Source organism: Lutjanus erythropterus, chromosome 6, assembly GCF_056507025.1.
Source record: "Lutjanus erythropterus isolate fLutEry1 chromosome 6, fLutEry1.hap2, whole genome shotgun sequence".
In the NCBI taxonomy this organism is placed as follows: Eukaryota; Metazoa; Chordata; class Actinopteri; order Lutjaniformes; family Lutjanidae; genus Lutjanus; species Lutjanus erythropterus.
The window spans coordinates 20,249,985-20,271,223 of NC_139322.1; the positions used below are offsets into that span (position 1 = coordinate 20,249,985).

At 40.4% G+C, this 21,239-nt stretch overlaps 1 protein-coding gene across 1 annotated transcript in view; it reads right to left on the reverse strand.

Annotated features, from left to right (window-relative positions):
- Window positions 1–804: 804 nt before the first annotated feature.
- Window positions 805–21,239, reverse strand: part of LOC146325205 (chemokine-like protein TAFA-2) — a 126,100-nt gene continuing 105,665 nt past the window's right edge. The window contains exons 3-5 of the mRNA XM_084719999.1: window positions 17,150–17,299; window positions 10,758–10,882; window positions 805–1,741 (exon numbers count right to left, since the gene is read on the reverse strand). Coding sequence (XP_084576125.1) covers window positions 1,730–1,741; window positions 10,758–10,882; window positions 17,150–17,299 — 287 coding nt within the window. The 3' untranslated portion in view covers window positions 805–1,729. The remainder of the gene's footprint in view (window positions 1,742–10,757; window positions 10,883–17,149; window positions 17,300–21,239) is intronic.

Below are 21,239 nucleotides of genomic sequence, written 5' to 3' on the forward strand. Positions count from 1 at the left end.
CATTACATATTTGGAGCTTTTTCTGTTGTCAGAGTTCAGGGATGTTTGTTTGAAGCAGGATATAAATATGATAAAATCTTTTTTTTGAATTAACAGGAAGGCAATTACCATTTATTGATGACATTTCCTGGAGCCAACACAATAACAGCAGTAGTTACAAATTTATGATTTTGAGTTTCCTGTCCCTTCAAGGTTTCTTGGGAAATTGATTCAGACTGGTGTTGTCAACAATTCTTAAACAGTGGCACCATGTATCCGCTGTGACACAAACAGTCCTTTGGGGTTATTTTTATTATGATTTTGTGAACCTCATATAATGTGTGGTATACTGTGAGTCCTAACCATTGACTGTAAATAAAGATGGCTGCCACGTCTCCCACTGTGCAAAGATGAAGCCAACATATTCCGGATACGAGCGCTGACATCTTGCACTGGTGGCCAGAGTCTGTGCATTTGTGATTAAGCGTGAAGAAGCAGGGCTCACCTGTGAATCGTGATGTGAAACTCCACTTTTATACCTTCAAATAACTTATTAAAACTTATCAGAAAACTGAACACTTGAACATACATCAGTGTGATAAGAACAACCTTAAAGATCAGTAACCATCTTTGGGAAAAAAATTATTTGACTTGTCTTTGAACTTTTTTGTTTTTTGATGTTTGATCCACAGCCAACCAGCAGGTGGCAGTCGAGATATTTTGACTACACTTTTCGAGACTCTCACGTTGTCATCTTTATATATGTCAGTGGTCCTGACCAATGGTTAATGTGTATGGCTGACACAAAATGCAGAGATTTATCACTTCTTTTGAAAGGTTTTATTCATTTCATATAATACTGACACATGTACTCAATAGCGGTTAACAGGCGTTTAAAAACACAGATATTAAAACCATTAGAGCGTCAATTTATTTTTAGCCCCGTTGATTCCATGGACCATTTTTTACACGTTTACATGTTTCAATATACCGTAACATCTACTTGGTATTAGTCTAACCTCACCCCTGAAAGGATTTTTACCCTTTGTCAAAAAACAAAAGAAAAAAGAAGACTAACAAACGGTCTCCCCATTTTAAAAAATGGCGTGTGGTAAGCCACAAACTATTCAAGGTAAAATATTCTCATGGAGGTGAAATCTGAAAAAAGAAAAGGTTTGCTTTCAGATCTAAGAAACAGTTTGACAGCATCAAGTGTGTCATATGTGGCACAGTTAAATTTAAATGTGTCATCCAGACTACATGAGACAGCCATTCTGAACCCACTCCTCGTTTTCTTTCTTTTTTTTTTTTATTTGTCGTGATGTTTGTAATGAGGGATTGCTGTCTTAAAATCCAGATCCCCTTAATTCCCAGTATGCGTATGGAACACAACTAAGCCATAGAAGAGAGATGAAGAATACAGATTGTTGTAAAGAAAGTTGTTTTTTGTCATCTAATCCAGTGCTGTTTAGGTTATAGTTCATTTTTTTGAAGTTGTTTGTAGTAGCAGTAAAGGATTGTGGGTGATGCAGTCCTCTGCAGTAAAGGACCAAGGACACTCAGTTGTGTTTAAGGTGATGGAAGACAGTGTCAGAGTCCTTTCTCTTCAGCCACCGTGTCCTCAGAATAATGAAACAATTACTGGTTCCTCATAGAAGTCCGTCTGAGTTTCCTCACTACTGGTAGGTCCATTGTGCTGTTTAAGTAACTCCACCACCGTTTTGTTCTGCTCCTCTTGAAGCGGACTGGACTATCGGGTCACCTGAAACGAGAAGAAAAAAAGTGGGTCACTAAAAATAGTCCCTAAAATAATTAGGATGAAGCCTGAAACAGTAAAGGTCACAGAAGTGAGTGATTCCCTGACCATTGCCCCCACCCACCTGAAAGAAAGAAAATATTTTATCTATGTTTTACTGTTTACCTAATTACCCTTGTTTGATTTCAGCTCTCTGTGAGAGGGTCTTTACTCCATTTACAGTTACACTATTTTGCTCTTCTCTGTTTCACAACACACACAGGTTATAAACAGTCTCAGTAGTGAACAACATGCTAACGTGTTGATGGATTCTGTGTTTTTGTGTGTTTAGTTGAGCTAACACAGATTGCTGATGCTGTTTTTACCCCCATTGTACCCTTTGAAGTTTGCTGGAAGGGATGGAATGTAGTCCAGTGCGTTTTATGTGGAGTGAGTGAACATTGCGCCTGACTCTGTGTTGGAGCTGGTCATATGGAAACTAAAAGTAAAAGACACAATAAAGGAGAAGGAGAAGGACAAGAAGGTGGAGATAACAGGAGTAACATGTCATGCCAGGATCCAAAATGAGTATCAGCCACCAGCCAAATGCTGGTACAATATGCAAGTAGCTGGTAGATTTGCTTCATGCACCACCCAAAAAACAATGGTAATCATTATAATGGTAAGTGTTGAATGGTATACCAAAGCAAAACTGTTTTAATACTTTTTTGTTAAAAACTGTTTAGTATTAGAATTTCCCAACATTCTCCACTTGTCAGTGAATTTTAATGCGTTCTCACAGAAAGTGAAGTGAATTTTCGCCAAGGGGGTGTGTCAGTGGTCTGTTCAGCCTCTGACTGAACTCTGCACTAAGGACACTCAACTTCTTTCTGTTATTTCTCTCCTCTCCACACATCTGTTCATTCATGAAGTACACCAGATCAGAATAGAATCTGATGTGACGCAGGGTGTTTATTCCTCAAGAAGCTTCCGGCTCTTTGCCCTGGCTCCCTGGAGCCTGTGAGCGGTGACTCTGTCCCTCCACTCCAGCTCAAGCTTTCAACAGGTACAGTGTTACCTTTGACACTGTATGAAGCGCTAAAGTTATTTATTTGAAGTTATCATTTTGGTGCTCTTTAAAATGTTTAATAGCTAAATAATACAGGACTACTAACACTAGTTGGTTGTAGTTGGTGGAATTATAGTTTGCAGTTTTGGAACTATTAATTTACCACCCTGATTTATTTTCCAGTATAAATTATTACAAAGAATTTGAGAATTGATCTACAGTCAGGTAAAAGTAATTTGAAAATCTGAGTGGAGGTCTAATGTTAGTCGCAGTTGCAGCCGTGCAGAAGTACAAGTGTATCTTCATAAACTGCCGATCACATTAATATATATATATTTTTTAATCTCTGCTTGAAGTTACAATAAGCGTGAGGTCTCCTGTAGGTTTAATCTTGGGGTTAATAAACATTTTTTTAGGTTACAGTTTTGTTAGCTTATCCAGGAAATGACAAAATGATCCAAAGTGAGCTGACAAGGGCATGCATCTGGCACACCACACTGTGTGTGATGCAGGATGTAAGGCACCGCCCCCCGGTGAAATACCAACAGCATCTTGTATATTCAGAGTCAACGCCCTTTGCAGAGATTCTGTTTCTGATCTATTAGGTATTATTTCAGTATTATTTCAGTTTTCTTGTACAACAGACAACAGATTTCAACATTTTCTAGACATTTCACTGGTGGGCATTAAAGGTCATTTTGAACACTGGTTCATGTGGATTTCGGGAAAAAAATTGACAAGTACTCTTTTCCAGGTTTTCACTGGTATGTAAGCAAAAAAACTTTCAAGTTAAATTTGAGAATGAGAATTTGTTGTGGTGGTATGTAGACGAATGAGAACACTTAACCTCTCCCCTCTCTGCAGCTCATCCACCCTCCCAGAGCAGTCAACCAAGGGGAAACACTGTTAAGCCAACTCGGGTAGAACATGTCCACAACACAAAGTTTTTAAATGATGCAGCACTGTGCAGCACAGTCCGCTTACTTGAAAATAATGGGAAGTGATTGTTGTTGGTGGAGCACCGACAACGTGGCTAGCACGGTCTCTGTCTCTTCTGGCAAGAGACTAAACAAGACACAGCTTGAGTCATGGCAGTCAGCCCACAATGCCTCACTCTCGGTGCCTGGCCCATTGCCATGTCATTTGTTGAGACGGCTGCTCTAATCACATGGTCTCTTTATCTCGTCCATCCATCTTTCCATTTTCTTTCCTCGTGCACTCTTTTTTGGTTTATTTCAAGCTATTAGGGGACATTTTCAACCAGCCAATGACCAAACAGACACAAATTGCTGTCTAACTGCCAGTGCTTGGGCATGTAATAGACCAGACTTTCCAAGACTATTCCTCTGTTTTCCTGCACGCTTTTCTCTCACATTGTGTTTCCCAGTGGCTTCTCGTCTTAGCCCCAACACATGCTGTCCCCACTGTATTTCCTCTTGAGGGAGTCAGTCTTTTGTCAGACCCAGGTGCCAGCTAACAAAGTGTGAAGGCCAGCCATCACTGTGAGAGAGCTCAGAGGAGCGTTTCCTCTGAGCTGGCAGCCGAAACTGTTCTACTGTATCTGCTCTCAATGGCTCCGGGCCACCCTTCCTGGGCCCGTTCCCATTGCCTTCAGGCATCTACTCCTGTGCCTGATCAAAGAGTCTGCAGGCGTTTGTTGTCACGCCAGTTCACTATACACGCACACCGCTGCATCTCTGTGCCTGCTATGCTTTAAGGTGCTTCAAAGTCCCTTTAGGTGTTCACCCCCCTGCCTGTTTAAATATGCCTGTAGGTGGCAGTTTCTGTGCCCAATTAGAAAGCGGATTTAGATAGTTAGATCTCAATTTACAAAGAACACAATCAGTGCTCAAGTGTCATCCCTCTGGGCATTTTTTAGGACAGTGAGTGCCACATTTTCTATTGCTTATTCCACAAGCATCAACTAGGGCTGCCCCATTGTTGTCAACAAAACCAGTAGTCAGTGAGAAGAGAGGAGTTAGTTTTTCAGTTATCCATTAATAGAAAAAAAAGAAACAACAACAACAATCCCGATGTCCATTCGGGAACTGTGGCTTGCCAGTAGGGGCAAAGCGAAAGCATCACGGGGACGGTTGCAGCACAGACCTTTTCTTTTGTAACAAGGAAGTCACTAGCAGTATGTGGCATTTGCACTTAACTGCACCAGGGGAACATTGGTATTGGCGTTGATATTAATACCACTAACACAGGCGCTTTGGATTACTGGAAGGAGGAGGTTTTCAGGCCCAGGCGAGAAGGGGACCCAGTGGAGAATGCTGTCAGAGAGTGCTGCTGGAATGAGTACCAGAACCGGCGTCGGAAGGCAAATGAATCGGGCTCAGCAGCCTTCTAAGGAGGTGAACATGGCCAGTTTGATGACAGGGAATACAGTACCCAGTTGATTTACAGTGGTTCTGATTCTTTAAGGCTCATTTCTAGTTTGCTATTCTTTTGAAATGTAGCATAGTGTTAATCTTTCTGATACCCCTCTTTCTCAGCCTTGGACTCAAACCATTTTCCAGTCCTCAAACAATATTGAAATAATTAAATTAATATCATAAAAGTGCAACAGCTAGTTTACTAATGAGTTAACGACTAGTGGGCCTTCCCTCAGACAAAGCTTAGAAAAGTGCAACCCCCATTACTTTACTCTTAGTTTTGCTCAGTTCCTGGATGTCTCTGGATCTGGAAAGTGATAATGTTATGTATATGATCCCATAAACATTCAACAACTGAGCCAAGATAACCTAATATTGCTGTTTTACATCACTTCAGACTACGCCAAATACATAGAAAAGGTCTGTCCAAGGCATTTATTAGTTTTTAACTCTCTCTTTGTGGAGGCCCACCTCTCACTTTGAAATCTTCCTGTCTACACTAGTGGCTGCTCAGATGGCCACAAGGCGGATGTGCCCTTCACTCCTACATTGTACACACTCCTTGTGACACACTCATGCACACAAGAGTATACTATGCAAAACCATTATTCAAAGTGTTTGTTCTTCATTTGTTTTTTTCTTTAATAATCTAAAGCTGCATCAAATCACATTACTGTACATAGGGCCATGGATTGCTATTTGTATTGTCTGAACAAAGAGAAAAATGCTCTCAGAATATCCTGCCTGAAGGGTTTGATGGCTCATCTGTTTAGTGTTGCTAGCTCTAAAGGAAGTGAAACATACATGTGCTGCTGACACCTTGTCATTTGTTTGTTAATGCGTGTATAAGACTGCGTGTGCATCGATGCAAACACGCACACACACTTGCCTTGCAGTCTATGACAGCTCAGTGGTTTGGCAGCCCGGCCGTGTCTGTCTGCTCATCCATATGATATTATTTGGCATTGATCGAGCTGTCTTCCATCCCCTCCCTCTCTCCTCCCTTTGCCCTCCTCCTCTCCTCCTTTCCTCTGCTCCCAGCCAGGCAGGGATGGATGGAGGGAAGGAGTGGTGTGTGCCAAACCCTCTTTTGTGTTCTCGCCTGCTCTGTGTTCCCAGACACAAACATAATCTCCTTGTCAGCTGACCAGTTCCAGTATTCTTGTTTTCAAGTGTTTTCTTTATTCTTTTATCTACCTATCACCTCTGCCTTCAGCCTTTCCTCTCCACTTTCCACTTGTTATTTTTTCTTTCTCATCCATCTCCCCCTGACTCTTTCTTCCTTATTTTCTGCTGCTCTCCATGCCTCTCTCTGTATCTCATCCCCTTTCTCTCTCACTCCATCGTCAATTTCAATTTACGAGCGGGTCTTAATGGGACTATAAGAGAGCATTCGATGCTATTGATTGGGATGCCTGTGCATCTTGACCTCGGCATACCACACCAGAGGAGAAAAAAAATCACTCTTTTCATCATCAGGCAAACACATCAGCTAACACGCTCACATATTGTACACACACACAGAAACTCACACAAATCATTGATCAAAGACCTGAATGCAAGAGACAGAAAATATTTGTGCACTTTCCAACTACGACAGAGTCAATGATAAAGCGGTGCCTGGCTGAAACTGGCTTGCTTTGATCTTGTTCAGGAAATTATGAATGCACTCTTTGGGGTTGATAAAGCTAAATGCATGAGATCAGATATACGAAGCAACTTCCAAACGGAAATCACATCTTCAGAAATTGCATCATCTTCATATCTGATCAACCCTCATGTGTCTCTCTCTTCAATTATGCCTGTTACACACTCCAAGAGTACTCTGTCATTTTCTATTTGCCTATCTTTGTGTCTTCATCTCTCTTGTGATGTTAGCACTGGGGCAGGGCACCGTAACCCTGTGTCAACATGGTGACAGATAGCTATTGGACTGAATCACACACAGATTTCATTGGCACACACCTGAGCTGTCAGTTGAACTGGTTGCCTTCTAGTGCAGATGTTACAGTTACTAGTTAACATTACCGCAGCACTCACTCTACACAGCCCCGGCAACAGGTCGTCTTCTGCTAGCTCATAGCTACCGTAAACGCAGTTAAAATGCAGAGCTCGAGGATCTAAAGTGAAGCTGTGTTTCACTCAAAAGGATTCCAACAGCAGGCAGGACTTCAGACAAATGTAAAGGAGGGAAGCACCTGGTGATGCACAGGATATACCTCCAAGCAGAGGGATGGATCATTGCTCTGCTCGACTGCTTGTGTGACCCCATGCTAAGCACATCATCCAGCGGTGTGGCCATCCCTGCCCCTGGCAATGGGGCTCATAGATATAAAACACAAGATGTGTCTCAATAACAGGCCTTTCATACAATTCCAATTTCCAGAAAATGGTTCAGATTATACCAACAGTGTGCAAAGCTGTCATCAAAGCAAAGGTGGTGATAAAATATAATATCACAGAGCAAAAAACTTTTCCTCTCCTGTACTGTAGGTCAACAGGTGTGTAGGAGAAGCCCAACGGTCGACAATAAAAAGCAAAAATACTCTCGCACACTTAAATCTTTGATTGCAAGCGCAGCGGACAGTGTGCGAGGGTCTTTTTGCTGTTTAAGAATCTAAAATCTAAAACATATTGTCCCTTGTTTTCACATTTTTTCTCACTACATACTCCATATGACTCCATATGTCATAGTTTGATGTCTCAGGTATTAATCTACAATATAGAAAAATAACAACAAATAAAGAAAAAACACTAAATGGGAAAATGTGTCCAAACTTGATTGGTACTGTATCTGTAATGAGGAGACTACTGATGATGATGACAGCAGCTTTTCTTCAGGTTTGCAAATATGATCATATTTCTGCAAATGAATTTCTGCAGTTTAACTCTGGAGTTTTTATTTATTTTACTGTCATTAATAGGGGAGAGCTGCAACAACTGTAAAATTTTTCACTTCACTTTTTTACTCAGAGATTTTTTTACCTACATATTTAACACCTACATGTGTCTGCTATCATGAACCACTTAAAGTTTTTCGATAGAGAAAAGAAGTTGTGAGGAATTAAACCGAAAGTGGACGCTGTCTCATGTTACAACTGAAGCACATGTGAGTCTCAATTGTAACAGCGTGAGCTACGGTTGAAATAGAGCTTAAAAATCAACATTAAACAAATAGTTTTCATGGCAAATCAACAATATTTCAGCAAATCATCTGCCTTCCAGCTGCCTCTGTCAGAGCTGGTGTCACGTTCATGCACACAGTGAAGGTGTGTTACTTTGAGTGTTAAAGTGTAAATTAACACCAGACCAATCTTATGAGTTCGGTACCTTCTCAAGACACGCCAGGCTGATATATGTATGATGTAAAAAACACTGCTATAACTAATAAAATTGATAATGGCTGCATTAGATTTGCAGTAGGTGTGTGAATGATCATGCCTTAACAATAACCACTAATATTGGCAGCATTGGGGACTCCCAAATTAATCCTGCTTAGGCTGACCCTGATGTTTTACAATCGTTTATATATTTAAAGGAGAAATTTGTTATAAATCTACTATAATAAATCATAAAATGACCACGATGTATAATCAGAGATCAAGGAAACATGTTAAATTGAAAAACTCTCTAACATCAACCCCGTGGCCGCAGTGTCCCTGTTTGAAATCTCTATTCTCGACCGAAATGTTTGCCAAATGAGTTGTGTCTGTTTATGAGTCTTAAGAAATTATCTTGTAGAAAGCACAGATGTTTATAACTGTATAACTGTCAATTTACCAAAAAGATTTATGGAGTTTGGCAGATAGTGAGACAGGCATTCACTTTACTCAAATTTCAGAGTGTTTATTTTCAGAGCTGTGGGCTCTGTTTTTAAGATAACAGGCTTAACGTAAGATTGACAGACAGTTACAGTATACAGTTATAAACAGCTGATTGAATTAGAGGAGAGGACTGTCACCTGTTTTTGTCAATTTATGATGTTGCACACATCCTTCACTCCTGCAGTGTTCCTGCAGACAGTTTGAGCTTTCCCATGTCTGGGGAGGAGGGGGCAGGGGGAAACTTCAACCATAGATCCCTTATTGGACAGGATTACAACTTTTTTAATACACAGTCTTTGGCTCCAACTTCCTATTTGGACTGCTGTACCACGTTTTGTATGCGCAATTACTACACATTGCTCCTTTAAGTTAGCTTTAAACTGTTAACAGATAATATATTGTTCAATTTCAAGTTCAGATCTGCCTCAGCAATGAAAAAGCCATTCCCTAATGTTACTAACCCTCATTTCTTGCATTTTTTAAACTGAGTATCAGTTCAGGCACCACTTAGGTTCAGGTAAAAGTGTTGCTTTTGCACCTGCATTAGAAAAACTCAAACAATACCCAACCCTAGTGAGCAGTAAATTGGGAAAGTTCAGTTACACTTAGGAAGAGCTTAACACAAATTGAGTTTGGGCCAGCACAGCAGAAAAAAACATTTCAGGGTGAGAAGAAGAGGCGGGCCTGTTGAAGGAAAGAGTGTAACTTGAGGGGACGAGATCCACTTTGCTAGGTGAGAGGTGAGCAGAGGAAAAAGTAGGGAAGGAATTTTTAATCAGCCCAGCATGTAGGAGCTGGTCTCTGAGTGTTTTAGAGAGAAAAAGAAGAGTGGGAAAAGAGAGAGGAGACCACGTGTGCCTTGAGCTTTTCTCATCTCTCTCTTTTACCCGAGCAGATGCACTCTCCCTCCTCTGACCACGCCTTCAATCAATTATTCAGGCAGAAAACAAAGGTCTGCACCCAGCCATGAATAATGGAAGGTGAGAAGGCAGAGAGAAGGATGGAGGTTAGAAACAGAAGCATACAGTGACAAGAGGTGAGCCTCGCACAAATTCCCTCCTATGACAGACAGCTGAGAGTCTGCTCAGGTCAAGACGCTCAGGGGAAGCTAACAGGTGCCAGTCGGGGCTCAGCAGGAAGATATATATATAATGTACATCCAAACCTACACACGCATAAAGACAGACAAATGGATAGTACACGAGAATCGAGGAAATACAAGGAAAAGAACACATGCGCTAACCACACATACTGTATTATGGGCGAATCTGAGCGTAAAACTATCCGAGGACAATTACCAGTCTAGTGTATCCAATCTGGTGAGTTGTTTTTGTATCGAGTCAGATGGCATGCCAGTCAGACGCAGGGAAGCAGGGCAAGTGGGAGTGAAGGGAATTGTGATGTTCTCTCTCCCTCTCTGTGAGTGTGTGTGTGTGTGTGTGTGTGTGTGTGTGTGTGTTATTTGCCTTGTTCCTGTTGGCCTTGTTTTTCTTCAGAGACTGTTTGATGTTAGATCCAAGATGGGCGGGAGGAGAGAGTAAAGAGAGAGAAATTGGGTGAGAAAAAGAATGATATGGAGGGGGAAAAATAGAAAGAAGTAGGGGGATAGAGACGAATATGACAGAAAGGAGAAAGAGAGAGGGGATAGAGATATAACACGGTAGAGGTGGAAGTGGGTCACTCGGTGGTGGGTCTGACCGTGTGTGTGCGCGCATGCATGTCAGTGTAAAGTTTGGAGATATTAAAGAGAGAATAATCATGTGTGCACCAACCTTTGTGGTCTTGACTTTGTTGCCCGTGCTGCAGCTCCATCCTGTGAGGTCTGGAAGAACCTTACACTCCTCGCCTTCCATACATGGCTGCATCTGACACCACCACTTCTGGGCTACGATGGAGGCTGGAGGGAGAAGGGAGAGGGCAGCAGATATTTAGTTTGGTGGGGACATACAGAGACGGCAGACATTCAGTACTCAAGTAGAAGTACAGATGCTTTTTGACTCATGTAAAAGTAGAGGCACTGGTTCAGCTTCTTTACTGCAGTAAAAGTGAAAAAGTACTGGCTCTGAAATGTACTCAAAGTATAAAAAGTAGAGTAGCCATTTGAAGTACATTATTTCTATCAGCTGTTTCTGTGCAGAAGTAATTGAACTTTACCTTTCCATAGTCAACTAAAATATTTATTTGGCCAGTGAATCATTTGGGATCACATTTGAGAATCTGTGTTTTTCATGTCTACAGGATATCATGATATCAGTGAATCACATCAAAGCTTTTAAATAACAAAATTACTTTTATCATTAAGACTTTATAGGATATGACGGCTAAAGACAAGCTTGTCATCAGTTAAAAGACACACCTTCAAGCAGGTAGCCCTGTTGTAATGGAAACACAAATCCCTGTGGCGTTGCGCTGGCATGCCAAGTCAAATTGAGTCAAGCCAACAAATGTGATTGGAAAGGGGGCTTTGTACTGCTTCATTGCCTGTAATTTGAGTTTGAGTTTAATTGCTCTTGTACAGTTTCTATTTAATGTATTCTTTTTTATTGTATATATGTATAATCAATCATTTTCAAAGCTTCTTTACTTATTTCTGTCTTTGTGCTGCTGTAACACCCAAATTTCCCCTCTGCGGGATCAGTGGAGGATTATCTTATCCGAAAAAGGGCCAAAACTGGAGGCAAGATGCGCAGAAGGCAGCTGGGATATGTTGTGATCTTTTAGGGTTCAGAGTAGATTTTGTTCGTAACACATCCAATCAGATGAAAATGAATTGATGAAGTGCCTTTAGCACACACACAAGAGAAAAAGGCTTAAAAAGACCAGGCACATCAAGAACAAGAATATTCTTTATTACCATCACAATGAAAAAAGCAACAAAAGAACATGACAGTACAAGTCGACTGAATGTGTGAAGTGTTTCTTTATCAGTCACTCTAAAGACTAGTTGTTTCCCAGAGTCAGTTACCGGATACATTTACCATGCAAGTATTTAAGGAACTGTCAGTCCAACGTATTAACTAAATAATTACTCTATAAACAGCATGTATTCAGTGACATCATTCCCAGGTGATTACTGACACTTTCCGAAAGAGAGACTTTTTCTCTCAAAGGATTTCTTGGTAATCAGATGCAGATGAGATGATTCAGAGATAATCAGATGATTAATTTTATTTATACCATTTTGAACAAAGAAATCCAAGTATACAAAGCTTAGGCAGACTTTCATCAATTCATCTTTATGTGATCTGTCAGAAGTTATGTCATGTCAATATTGGTGCAATAAAGCAATCAATATTCTAAGGTTAGTTTTATGGTTAATAAGCCCCTTTCCAAGTGGAGAGAATCATCAGTCTATTTTGTCAAAAGTTAGTTCTAGTTACTAGTTACTACAACTACTACTAATAATAATACACGCCAAATAAATGTAATAAACTACAAACAAAAATGTCAAAAGTCAGTTAATCTTTGACCAATAGTGCTCACATATACCCTCACTGTGTGTTACACCTGGTGAGTTATATGTCTTGTTTTAAAGGGATAGTTCAGATTATTTAAAGTGAGGTTGTAGGATGTACTTATCCATAGGCAGTGCGTTACCTACAGGAGCCCACTGGTGTTTTAAAAGGTTGGATCAGATTAGGGGTATATATATTGTGGTAATATTTTTCTTGTTATTGGCAAGGTTAATGTTGTTTTAAAGGCCTTGTGCCATTAAATTTTATTTTAACTATCAAAGGAATCCTGAAAATGTTGGTGGAGTAAAACATGTACATGTGATGACCAGTGGAGGGAGCTATTATTAAAACCCCACAGGCTACAGTGTATTAAGACACAGAAATAATGGTAGAATAAAATCCATTTTAATGAATTATCTCATAAATAATATTGTCAAATTTCCAGTTTTGTGAAATAGAGTGAAACCCCTGAAAAACTGCTACAACTTAAATTCCACAATAGGAGAAGCCCTATATAAAAGAAGACTCCCTAAGAGTTTCTCTTGCGTGTGCTGTTGTCTTGACCAGCAGTTTGCTGTTTCTGCCTGATTTCATTCCTCACCAAATCAAGCTGGACATTGTGTGTTCTCTTGATTTTTCCTGAAGACTTTTTGAACTTCAAGGAAAATGTATTTTGCAGGACCTGAGGACTGAGGCCATCTGAAGGATTTTTTCTAGCAACATCATGATACATTAAAACTTCTGTAAATTAAATTAGGAAAGTTCAAAATAACCAGATTGTGCCATACTTGATTACATTAGGTTATTTTCTTTTTTTTATTTGTAACTTTAATACAAACAAAACCAGAGCATCCTGCTCTGTGGCAACCCAGCTTTGAGATGCATAACCAACTGTAAATTTGGCGTCACATGAGAACATGGTAAGCAGTCTTGCTACCCAAATCACATAACTGTGTGAAGCAGCTGGATTTGTAGGTTCTCACAAGAATCAGTACCAGTTGACACATTTATACCATTGCATGGTATGTATTGCCAACCCAACTGTAGTTCCAATTCACAAAAGTCACACAATAACACAAACAAACACATTTATTTAGGTAGTGGTAGATCAGCAACTCCTGCGTTTTGCGAGTTGAATGACTGTTTTTACCAATGGAGCAGTACATCACTTAGCTTCCTACTGTGGTCCTCCTGCTGCTTCTCCAAACTGGGGATGTGCAGACTGCCGTCTATTGTAAGTAATGCACTGACAATGGATAAGTACCTCATATGACCTCACTTCAGATAATCCAAACTCTCCCTTCAGGGCATACTATGCAGGATTTCCCCAAAAAACAATGCATTGACTCATGCAAAAATAATCCCTCTCAATCATCACCCACAACCCATTGTGTGACGGCGCCTGCATCCCCATCCATCCTTACTGTGCTCTGGATGTTTTACCACCCAAGAACGCAGGTATTCGATATCCTAGAAATTAGAGTCAACAACCAGCTATCTTTCTGATGTGTTCACAAGCAACAACTGACAAATCCTACTTATTCTACCATTAGGTAATTCAACTGTGATTCAGTGTAGTTACATCTCTCTTTGTTCATTGTATACAAAAGATTTATGGGTATAACATGAACTTCAAAGCAAGAAACAACAGAGCCACAGAGACTGCAGTCTGTGATTTCACCAAGTGCCACTCTTCATAGCCGCAGGGGGTGCAGGATACTGATTTTGTGGACACAGGAACAGTAGCCAGGGGGATTTTCCACGTATATGGGTAAATTTCCTAGTTGAGAATTGTCAGCTGTACTGCGAAACAAAGGCTTATTTATGTGTAAAAGCTCAGATAATGATTCGGGTCTCCAGAATCAAATTTTAATTCATTGTCAACAAAGCAGCTACAGAAAGATAGCACTTTCTGTAGATTATAATATTTGCTATGATTCATGTTGATAGTCCTTTTATGTTCAAATAACATTGACTGAAGTGCTCAATATAATAGCAGGAGCACCTGAATTCTTCTTCTTCATGGAGCATTTTCCCTGTTCTGCCTCTCAGTTAAGAAGCCATTATGTTATATTAGAATTTGTTATATTCGATTTTTATGTGTATCATTGGAATTATTTGCTTGGTTGTGGAGCAGATTGCTTTTACTGTTTAGAATAGTTGAGATTTCTGCTCCCTTTACCTTTACAATTTATTTGGATAATATAGCTGGAGAAGCAATTTCATTATTTTTGAATTCCTTGTGTGTGCATTGTAACCTCATGTCATCCATGATCTTTTTAATTCCTCAGAATTGGTCACATAATTGATAAAAGCACTCCTGAAGTTACCAGGTAACAATGTTTGACCAAAAAACATGGAGGCTTTGGGTTTGTCGAGTTCTGTTCCATATATTTCTATTCAGTATATTGACGACAAGCAAAAAATACTGCCAAGAAAGTATTGATATATTGAGTATTGACAGTACGTTTTCACTTTCAAATCAAAGTTTACTTCACTCATATATCAATTTTTAGAGCAATTTTCAGAAGAGAGCAGAGCACACTCCAGAACACACCTTAAAAATAGATATAAAATAACACGTTAATATAGATGTATAAAATAGACAGTTATATGAAGTGTAATGTAATTTTATATATTCATACGGGAACCTTGTGTCAAGCAACACTTAACTATGATTTTGAGTGCCATATTTGTGAAGATCACTGCATCAGGACCAGAGAGTTTCAATCATTTTTCAGCCAGACACAGAGGAAGTTTTCCATTTACATGTTGTGCTGTCAGATTTGGCAGAAATGGCTCTGCTCTTTAAGGGAGCTCTCAGAGAACTCAAGCCACATCAAGACTCTGCTGCGACAGCTAATCCCTCCGGTCCCTTAGAAACACATACATGTACATTAGATCTTACTTAAATCAGGAGTATAAAAATATTGCACATAAGAAAGAGGCTACAGTGGTGGAGGGAGGATATCAAGAGAGTAGTAGTGAAAGGAATTGGGTTATAATGGCCGTGCTGTGCACCTGCAAGTTCTCAGCCAAACAACTTAAAGCATGGGCAGTGATACATTGGAAGACTTTTTAGCCAGTCCCGAAGGAGTTTTTTCCCACTACTTCAGTTCCTGGGTCAATGTCTTCCCTCATGAATATGGTATTTGTGGCTGCATGTCTCTGAAAATAAGAGTTCATCATGGCTTAAGTAACCGGGAGGAGTTAAGGGACAGATATCGTCCATCAGAACTGCTTGTCAGATGGTCTGAAAGCTTCAGAAACGCCCTCCCACCCACACCTTAATGTACAGTCTGTCCATCCATTTATGTAACTCTAAGAAACCAACAATCCAACATCCATACGCACGCTTCACACAATGAATGGAAAGCTGTGTGATGATGAGGGAAGAGCCATGGTTTGAACTTCTCTTTCTAGCTTTCATGCCACACCCCTTCACCAGGGCAACGCTGTTTATGTTGTGGAGGAACCACACGTGATTTCCTTCATGTTATGCTTTTGTCATCTGCACTGCTGTGCTTGCTTTCTGTAATATTCCTCTGTTAATAGTCTGCAATTCACAAAGATTGACATAATAATAAATCTCCCACACTGTTGTCTCACTAAATATCATGTTGGTGAGGAGTTTCAATTGCAGTCCGTGACTGAGTGTTGGCTAACGGTAGTAGAAATGCTATGCCAACCAAGGCAGAAAAATCCCAGTTATCTCCAACAACAATTTATCCAGCAAACTAATTAATCACCTGAAGCTGCTGATGTCTCACTTAAAGTGCTGTTTTCCACAGAGGGTTAAGTTATGCTGTTTAGATGCTCACTGTAGCCATTTGCTGCTGCTGTGGGGGATGTAGCTTTCAGGCTAAGAAAAACAGTGCACTCTTTAGCTTTTAGATATATTGTGTGCACACTGCAGCGAGTGTTTGTCTTTGTCTGTCTTGAAAAGTGTAACCACATGTGCGACTGCTTTCGACTTGTTATTATGGCCGTGACTCACACAAATCTGATCTGATCACTGGCAATTAACAGGTCTGAAAGATCTGATTTGGGACAAATCAGATTTTCCTACGGCCTTACTTGCCAATATGGTTGGACAACACGTCTTATAAGCTAGTTTTTCTTAATGAAGAAAACCCAGCACCTTGCTAACACAAGCATCAGTTGCCTCATCCTAGTACTGGCTGCTCCTCTCTGTAACACACATGGCCTACATAAAATAGAACTGAGATGGATGCTATTGTCAGCATATTTTAAGATACCACTGTGCATTTTGAAGGCTACGAAAGAAGTGCAAAGGTTTTACATAATAGACCTACATTTCTTTCAGTGTGAATGATGTGCTTGAAGCATGTAGTGATGTAGTGATTCGGGTATGTAGAAAACTAGCAGGAGAGGTTAAGTCAGCACACACAGGGCCTCCAGGCACAGAGTGCAAACAAATAGAGAGTTACTGGAAAAGATTGTTTGTTTGTTTTTTACCAAATTGTTTTCAGAATTTCATGTGCAATTGGAGTCAGATCCACTCATCTATCCAAATTCTTGTGTTGGTTTTACTATACAAAACGGTTAATCTTTACACCCCTGGTAGACCACAATCAGCTAAAGCAAGCTCAACTTTAGTGCTCTGCATGAACTAATACTACTCTCCATTATCATACACAGAAGTATGATCAGCATGAAAACATTAAAACACACACAGTGGTACTTACCATCAACACAGGAGGGCATGGCCCGAGTGGTGCCAGCAACCTGTCCAGGGAAGCAGGAACATTTGACAGTCTGAGATCTCTCCTCGATCTTGTTCTTGTTGCAGCAGCGATGGGCAGCGATCACCTCACATGTCCCTGCCTTCACATGCACTGGAAAACAGAGAAACACACAGGGTTCAGTATACCAGGCTCTCTGTTTAAGACATTTTACACAAGAGTTTAATCCGACATGTGACCTAATGTCAGACATTAACACATAAGTGACAAGCAGCATTTTGTTATCACACTGGAGCGGTTCCCCACCGATGAATCGCTGCCCAAGACCGCTGTTTACAGTGTTGAAAAAAAAATGTACCTGCGCCTGACCCATAAAAACAGCCACAGAAAACCTGCCACAAAAATGGCAAGAAGTGCCAATCAGATCAATGTAGCTATACATGTTGTTGTAATTGAAACTATAGAAATAATAGCAGTTAAATGACAGATGTGTCAGTCACTGCCACAAGCCTAGGACAAACTAACCACCCCTTCACCAAACAAAAATGGCAACATGAACATGACAACTTAATAATGAAATTAGTGTGATTATGAGACTATTATCAGATTGTCATGAGCCATTAAGGAGCTGTTTATAATCTGAACTACCAAATTAAACATTTTATGAATGCGGATCCTCTATTTACATACTGATGTGTGCACATGTTCACATGTGAAAATATATATTTGGCTTACAGATGCTCATACAGAGACTATAAATATAGCACATCTGAAAGTCCCAGTTGTTGCTGCATATGCTGCTGAGCCACAGCTGCTTCTTCTCTAAGAGGATCTGTATCGAAAATGCATATTAAGTCTCTTGTAGCCATTCTGCAGTACATGGGGAATAAAATGGTAACTGTAATTGAAAACGAGAGGAACAACCAATGTTTGCATTGAATATAGTGATTGTATCGTACGGTATAACATCCCACATGAGCGCAAGCTGCAGTACCAATGAAGGGTGTATGTGGGAAGCCCCCTCTTCTATAGCTACCACTCTGTGTGCACATCTATACACACACACACTTCAATCAGACAGCCGTGTGGTTAATTAACAAGTCCACCCCGAGCATAGAAGTCCCTTGAGTCAGCTAAGAGAGAAGGAACAAAGAAATCACTCTACATTTGAAGATTTGTGATGTCAACACATGGTCCTTTCATACCAGCCTTTCATCAAATACATTAAAATGTCAAGGACAAACAATACGCCTTGTCAGGAGCACTGTGTGCAACAATACAGTGTGCATGTGCGGGTTACGGCTATAACTATGTGTTGCACCAACAATGTATATACTGTTCATGTCCTCAGGTATGTCTTTGCATGTCGTGTGTGAACGTACATGTGCATATATGTACTATAGTCTCATGGTTGTGAAAGTCAAAGTCTGTGCATTTTGGCTTTTCACACAGTTGCTGGAAGTTACTGCTATTTCCATTACAAAAGAGTCCGCCCACAATACAACAAAGGGTGCACACTGCGTGGCAATGAAAACTAAAGCAGCAAACAATGACTCCACTCTGTCTAAAGAGTATTTAAAAGTGAGGCATGCTGAACTGAAAAGAGCAAGTATGAATATGTTTAACAGACTAACAGAGATTTGAAAAGTTCTTAATTTGCTCCGTTAATGAGAAAAAGACAAAGCAGCAATCCTGCAAAGCCCAGTCCAATTAATATCTGAGTAAAAAGCACATTCTTATATCTCACCCACTGCGTGTCTGTCTCTCATCCTTCTTTCATGTCCTCTAGTTTCCCTCTTCGCTTCACTAGCGGTGGGGCCAAAGAATAGTCGTGTTTGTTGATTGATCTGTCCATCTGTGTGTCCATCAATCCAACAGTTTCGTTCCACAGAAAGATATCTCATCAACTACTGCACAGATTTCCACAAAATATGGTGTCAGTATTTATTGCCCCAGGAGAATGATTTCCAGTGATAGTTAGTCTCCTTGCTGGTTGTTCAGACACATTCAGAGTCTTTACCGCTTTTTGCTGTTATCATTTACCAAGCATCTCGCTTTATAGCCCAAAAATGTATATTGAAATAATGAAATTAATATTGTAAACATGCCGAAACAAATTGACTTATAGCTTTAGCTGACAACTATTAGTCAACAGGGAAAATCCAGTTCAGTCCAGTTCAGTTCAACACTGCAGACCACTGATTGGTCAAAGAGAATCAGAGCAACCAGAGTCATCTTGTTGTCGTGCTCTGACGTAAGATTTCCCAAACTCTCCTGTTACTGTCAGCAGTCTTTTGTTTTTCTGCCTGCAACCTCTTTTTAAACAAAGCTTGTTTCTGCAGTAAACAACCACATACCGAGAAGAAAGAACATGAAACGTGTGTGTGGTTGAATGAGTGAGTGAGGGTGACCAGCAGAAAAGTGTAAGCTGAGCAAAGGAAAAGGTTAGCATTAAGTTGTCACTCTGGCAGTAAATGTACAGTATAAGTTACAGTGAAACAGTAAATCAATGCAGCCTCTCAAGACCAAAATAAGTCTTGTCCCACCTACATTTAAGAGTGCTACAGTCCTGCACCGGTGTCAGGTCAAACGGTGAACTATTCATAGTATTTCCTTGCTGGAATGCAATTAGTTGTGGACATTAAAGCTCTCTGACCCTTTGACCGTTTCTCGGTTTCAGTGGCTCTTTTCTCTTCACTTCAGAAGTCAGAAAAAGTTCATGCACCACACGCTGCATTTTTTAATAAATTAATAAACTGGGGAAACACATAACATGGATCATATTCATTCAACTGCAGTGGCTCTATGCGGGGCCTGCCCCACAGTTTGAAAACCACTGCTGTATTCCCACATTCAGACTGCACTTTTATGATCCTTACAAGGTCTGCCCCTTTTTAGCTATTACATGACCTTTACTCAAACCCGGCCAAATTATCTAGTTTGTATACAAGACAATTAGCCTAATTTGCCATGTAATTATTCGATTTTTTTTCTCAGCAGAGGATGAATTATATTGACTTTGCTGATACTGTAGCTTCCTTGTGTCAATTTATAAAGGTCCACTGTGTATGATTAATGGGTTTCTATTGGCAGAATATGGCAGAAATTGAACATAATATTCATAAATGTGTTTTCATTAGTGTATAATCACCTGAAAATGAGAATCCTCGTGTTTTTGTTACCTAAGAATGAGCCATTTACATATATCTACGGTGGGTGCAGGTCCTCTTCCACAGAGACTGCCATTTGGAGGGAGCACATGTGGGTTCTGTCTATTAAATGATTGGCTGTTCTCATGTCTCTCGTAGCTTTGTTATCAAGGAATATGACAGGCTGCTTACGAACAAGTAGTTTATCAAACTACTTTCTTATCGCTATTGATGACGTGCCTATCGCCAGTATATATCGCTTCATTAGCTCATGCCTAGAGAGGAGAGGTGTGCAAGATCATTGCTAGATGCCTCTAAATCCTACACGTTGGTTATTTAAACCAAAATTTCTACTTGCAGAAAGATGTGATAATGTAATTTAATTATATTTTTGCTTCCCCAGAGGATGAACCTTCATGAATTTGGTGATTTCTTGACTCAGTCATTTTGACATTTCTATCTCCTTTTGTGGCAAGGCTGGAAGAATATCCAGATCAACTGTGTCATTTATTCCATCCCACACTTTCCTATCCCGGCCTTAAATGAACATTGCAGCCTCCAGAGATTACTGGTGGGCTTTAGAGTTTTAGTTTTGTTTGATACTAACACCTCTCATTTTGCCACTTGCCCTCTCTCTCTCTGTCTCTATGCCTAATTGGCTTTTTTTTCCTTATGGCTTGACAGGCCTGTTGGCAGATACACAGCTCAGGAAAATCAACACACACAGAGTAAACACCTCAACCCAACCCCCCACAGGCACACACACACACACACACACACGCACATGCACACACACACACACGCACACGCACACGCACACGCACACGCACACGCACACGCACACGCACACACACACGCACACACACACACACACACTCTGGCCCATTTTTAGGCTCAGCACCTGCAGTAGTAATTGACTCAGCATTAGTAAGAGCGATGGTGCA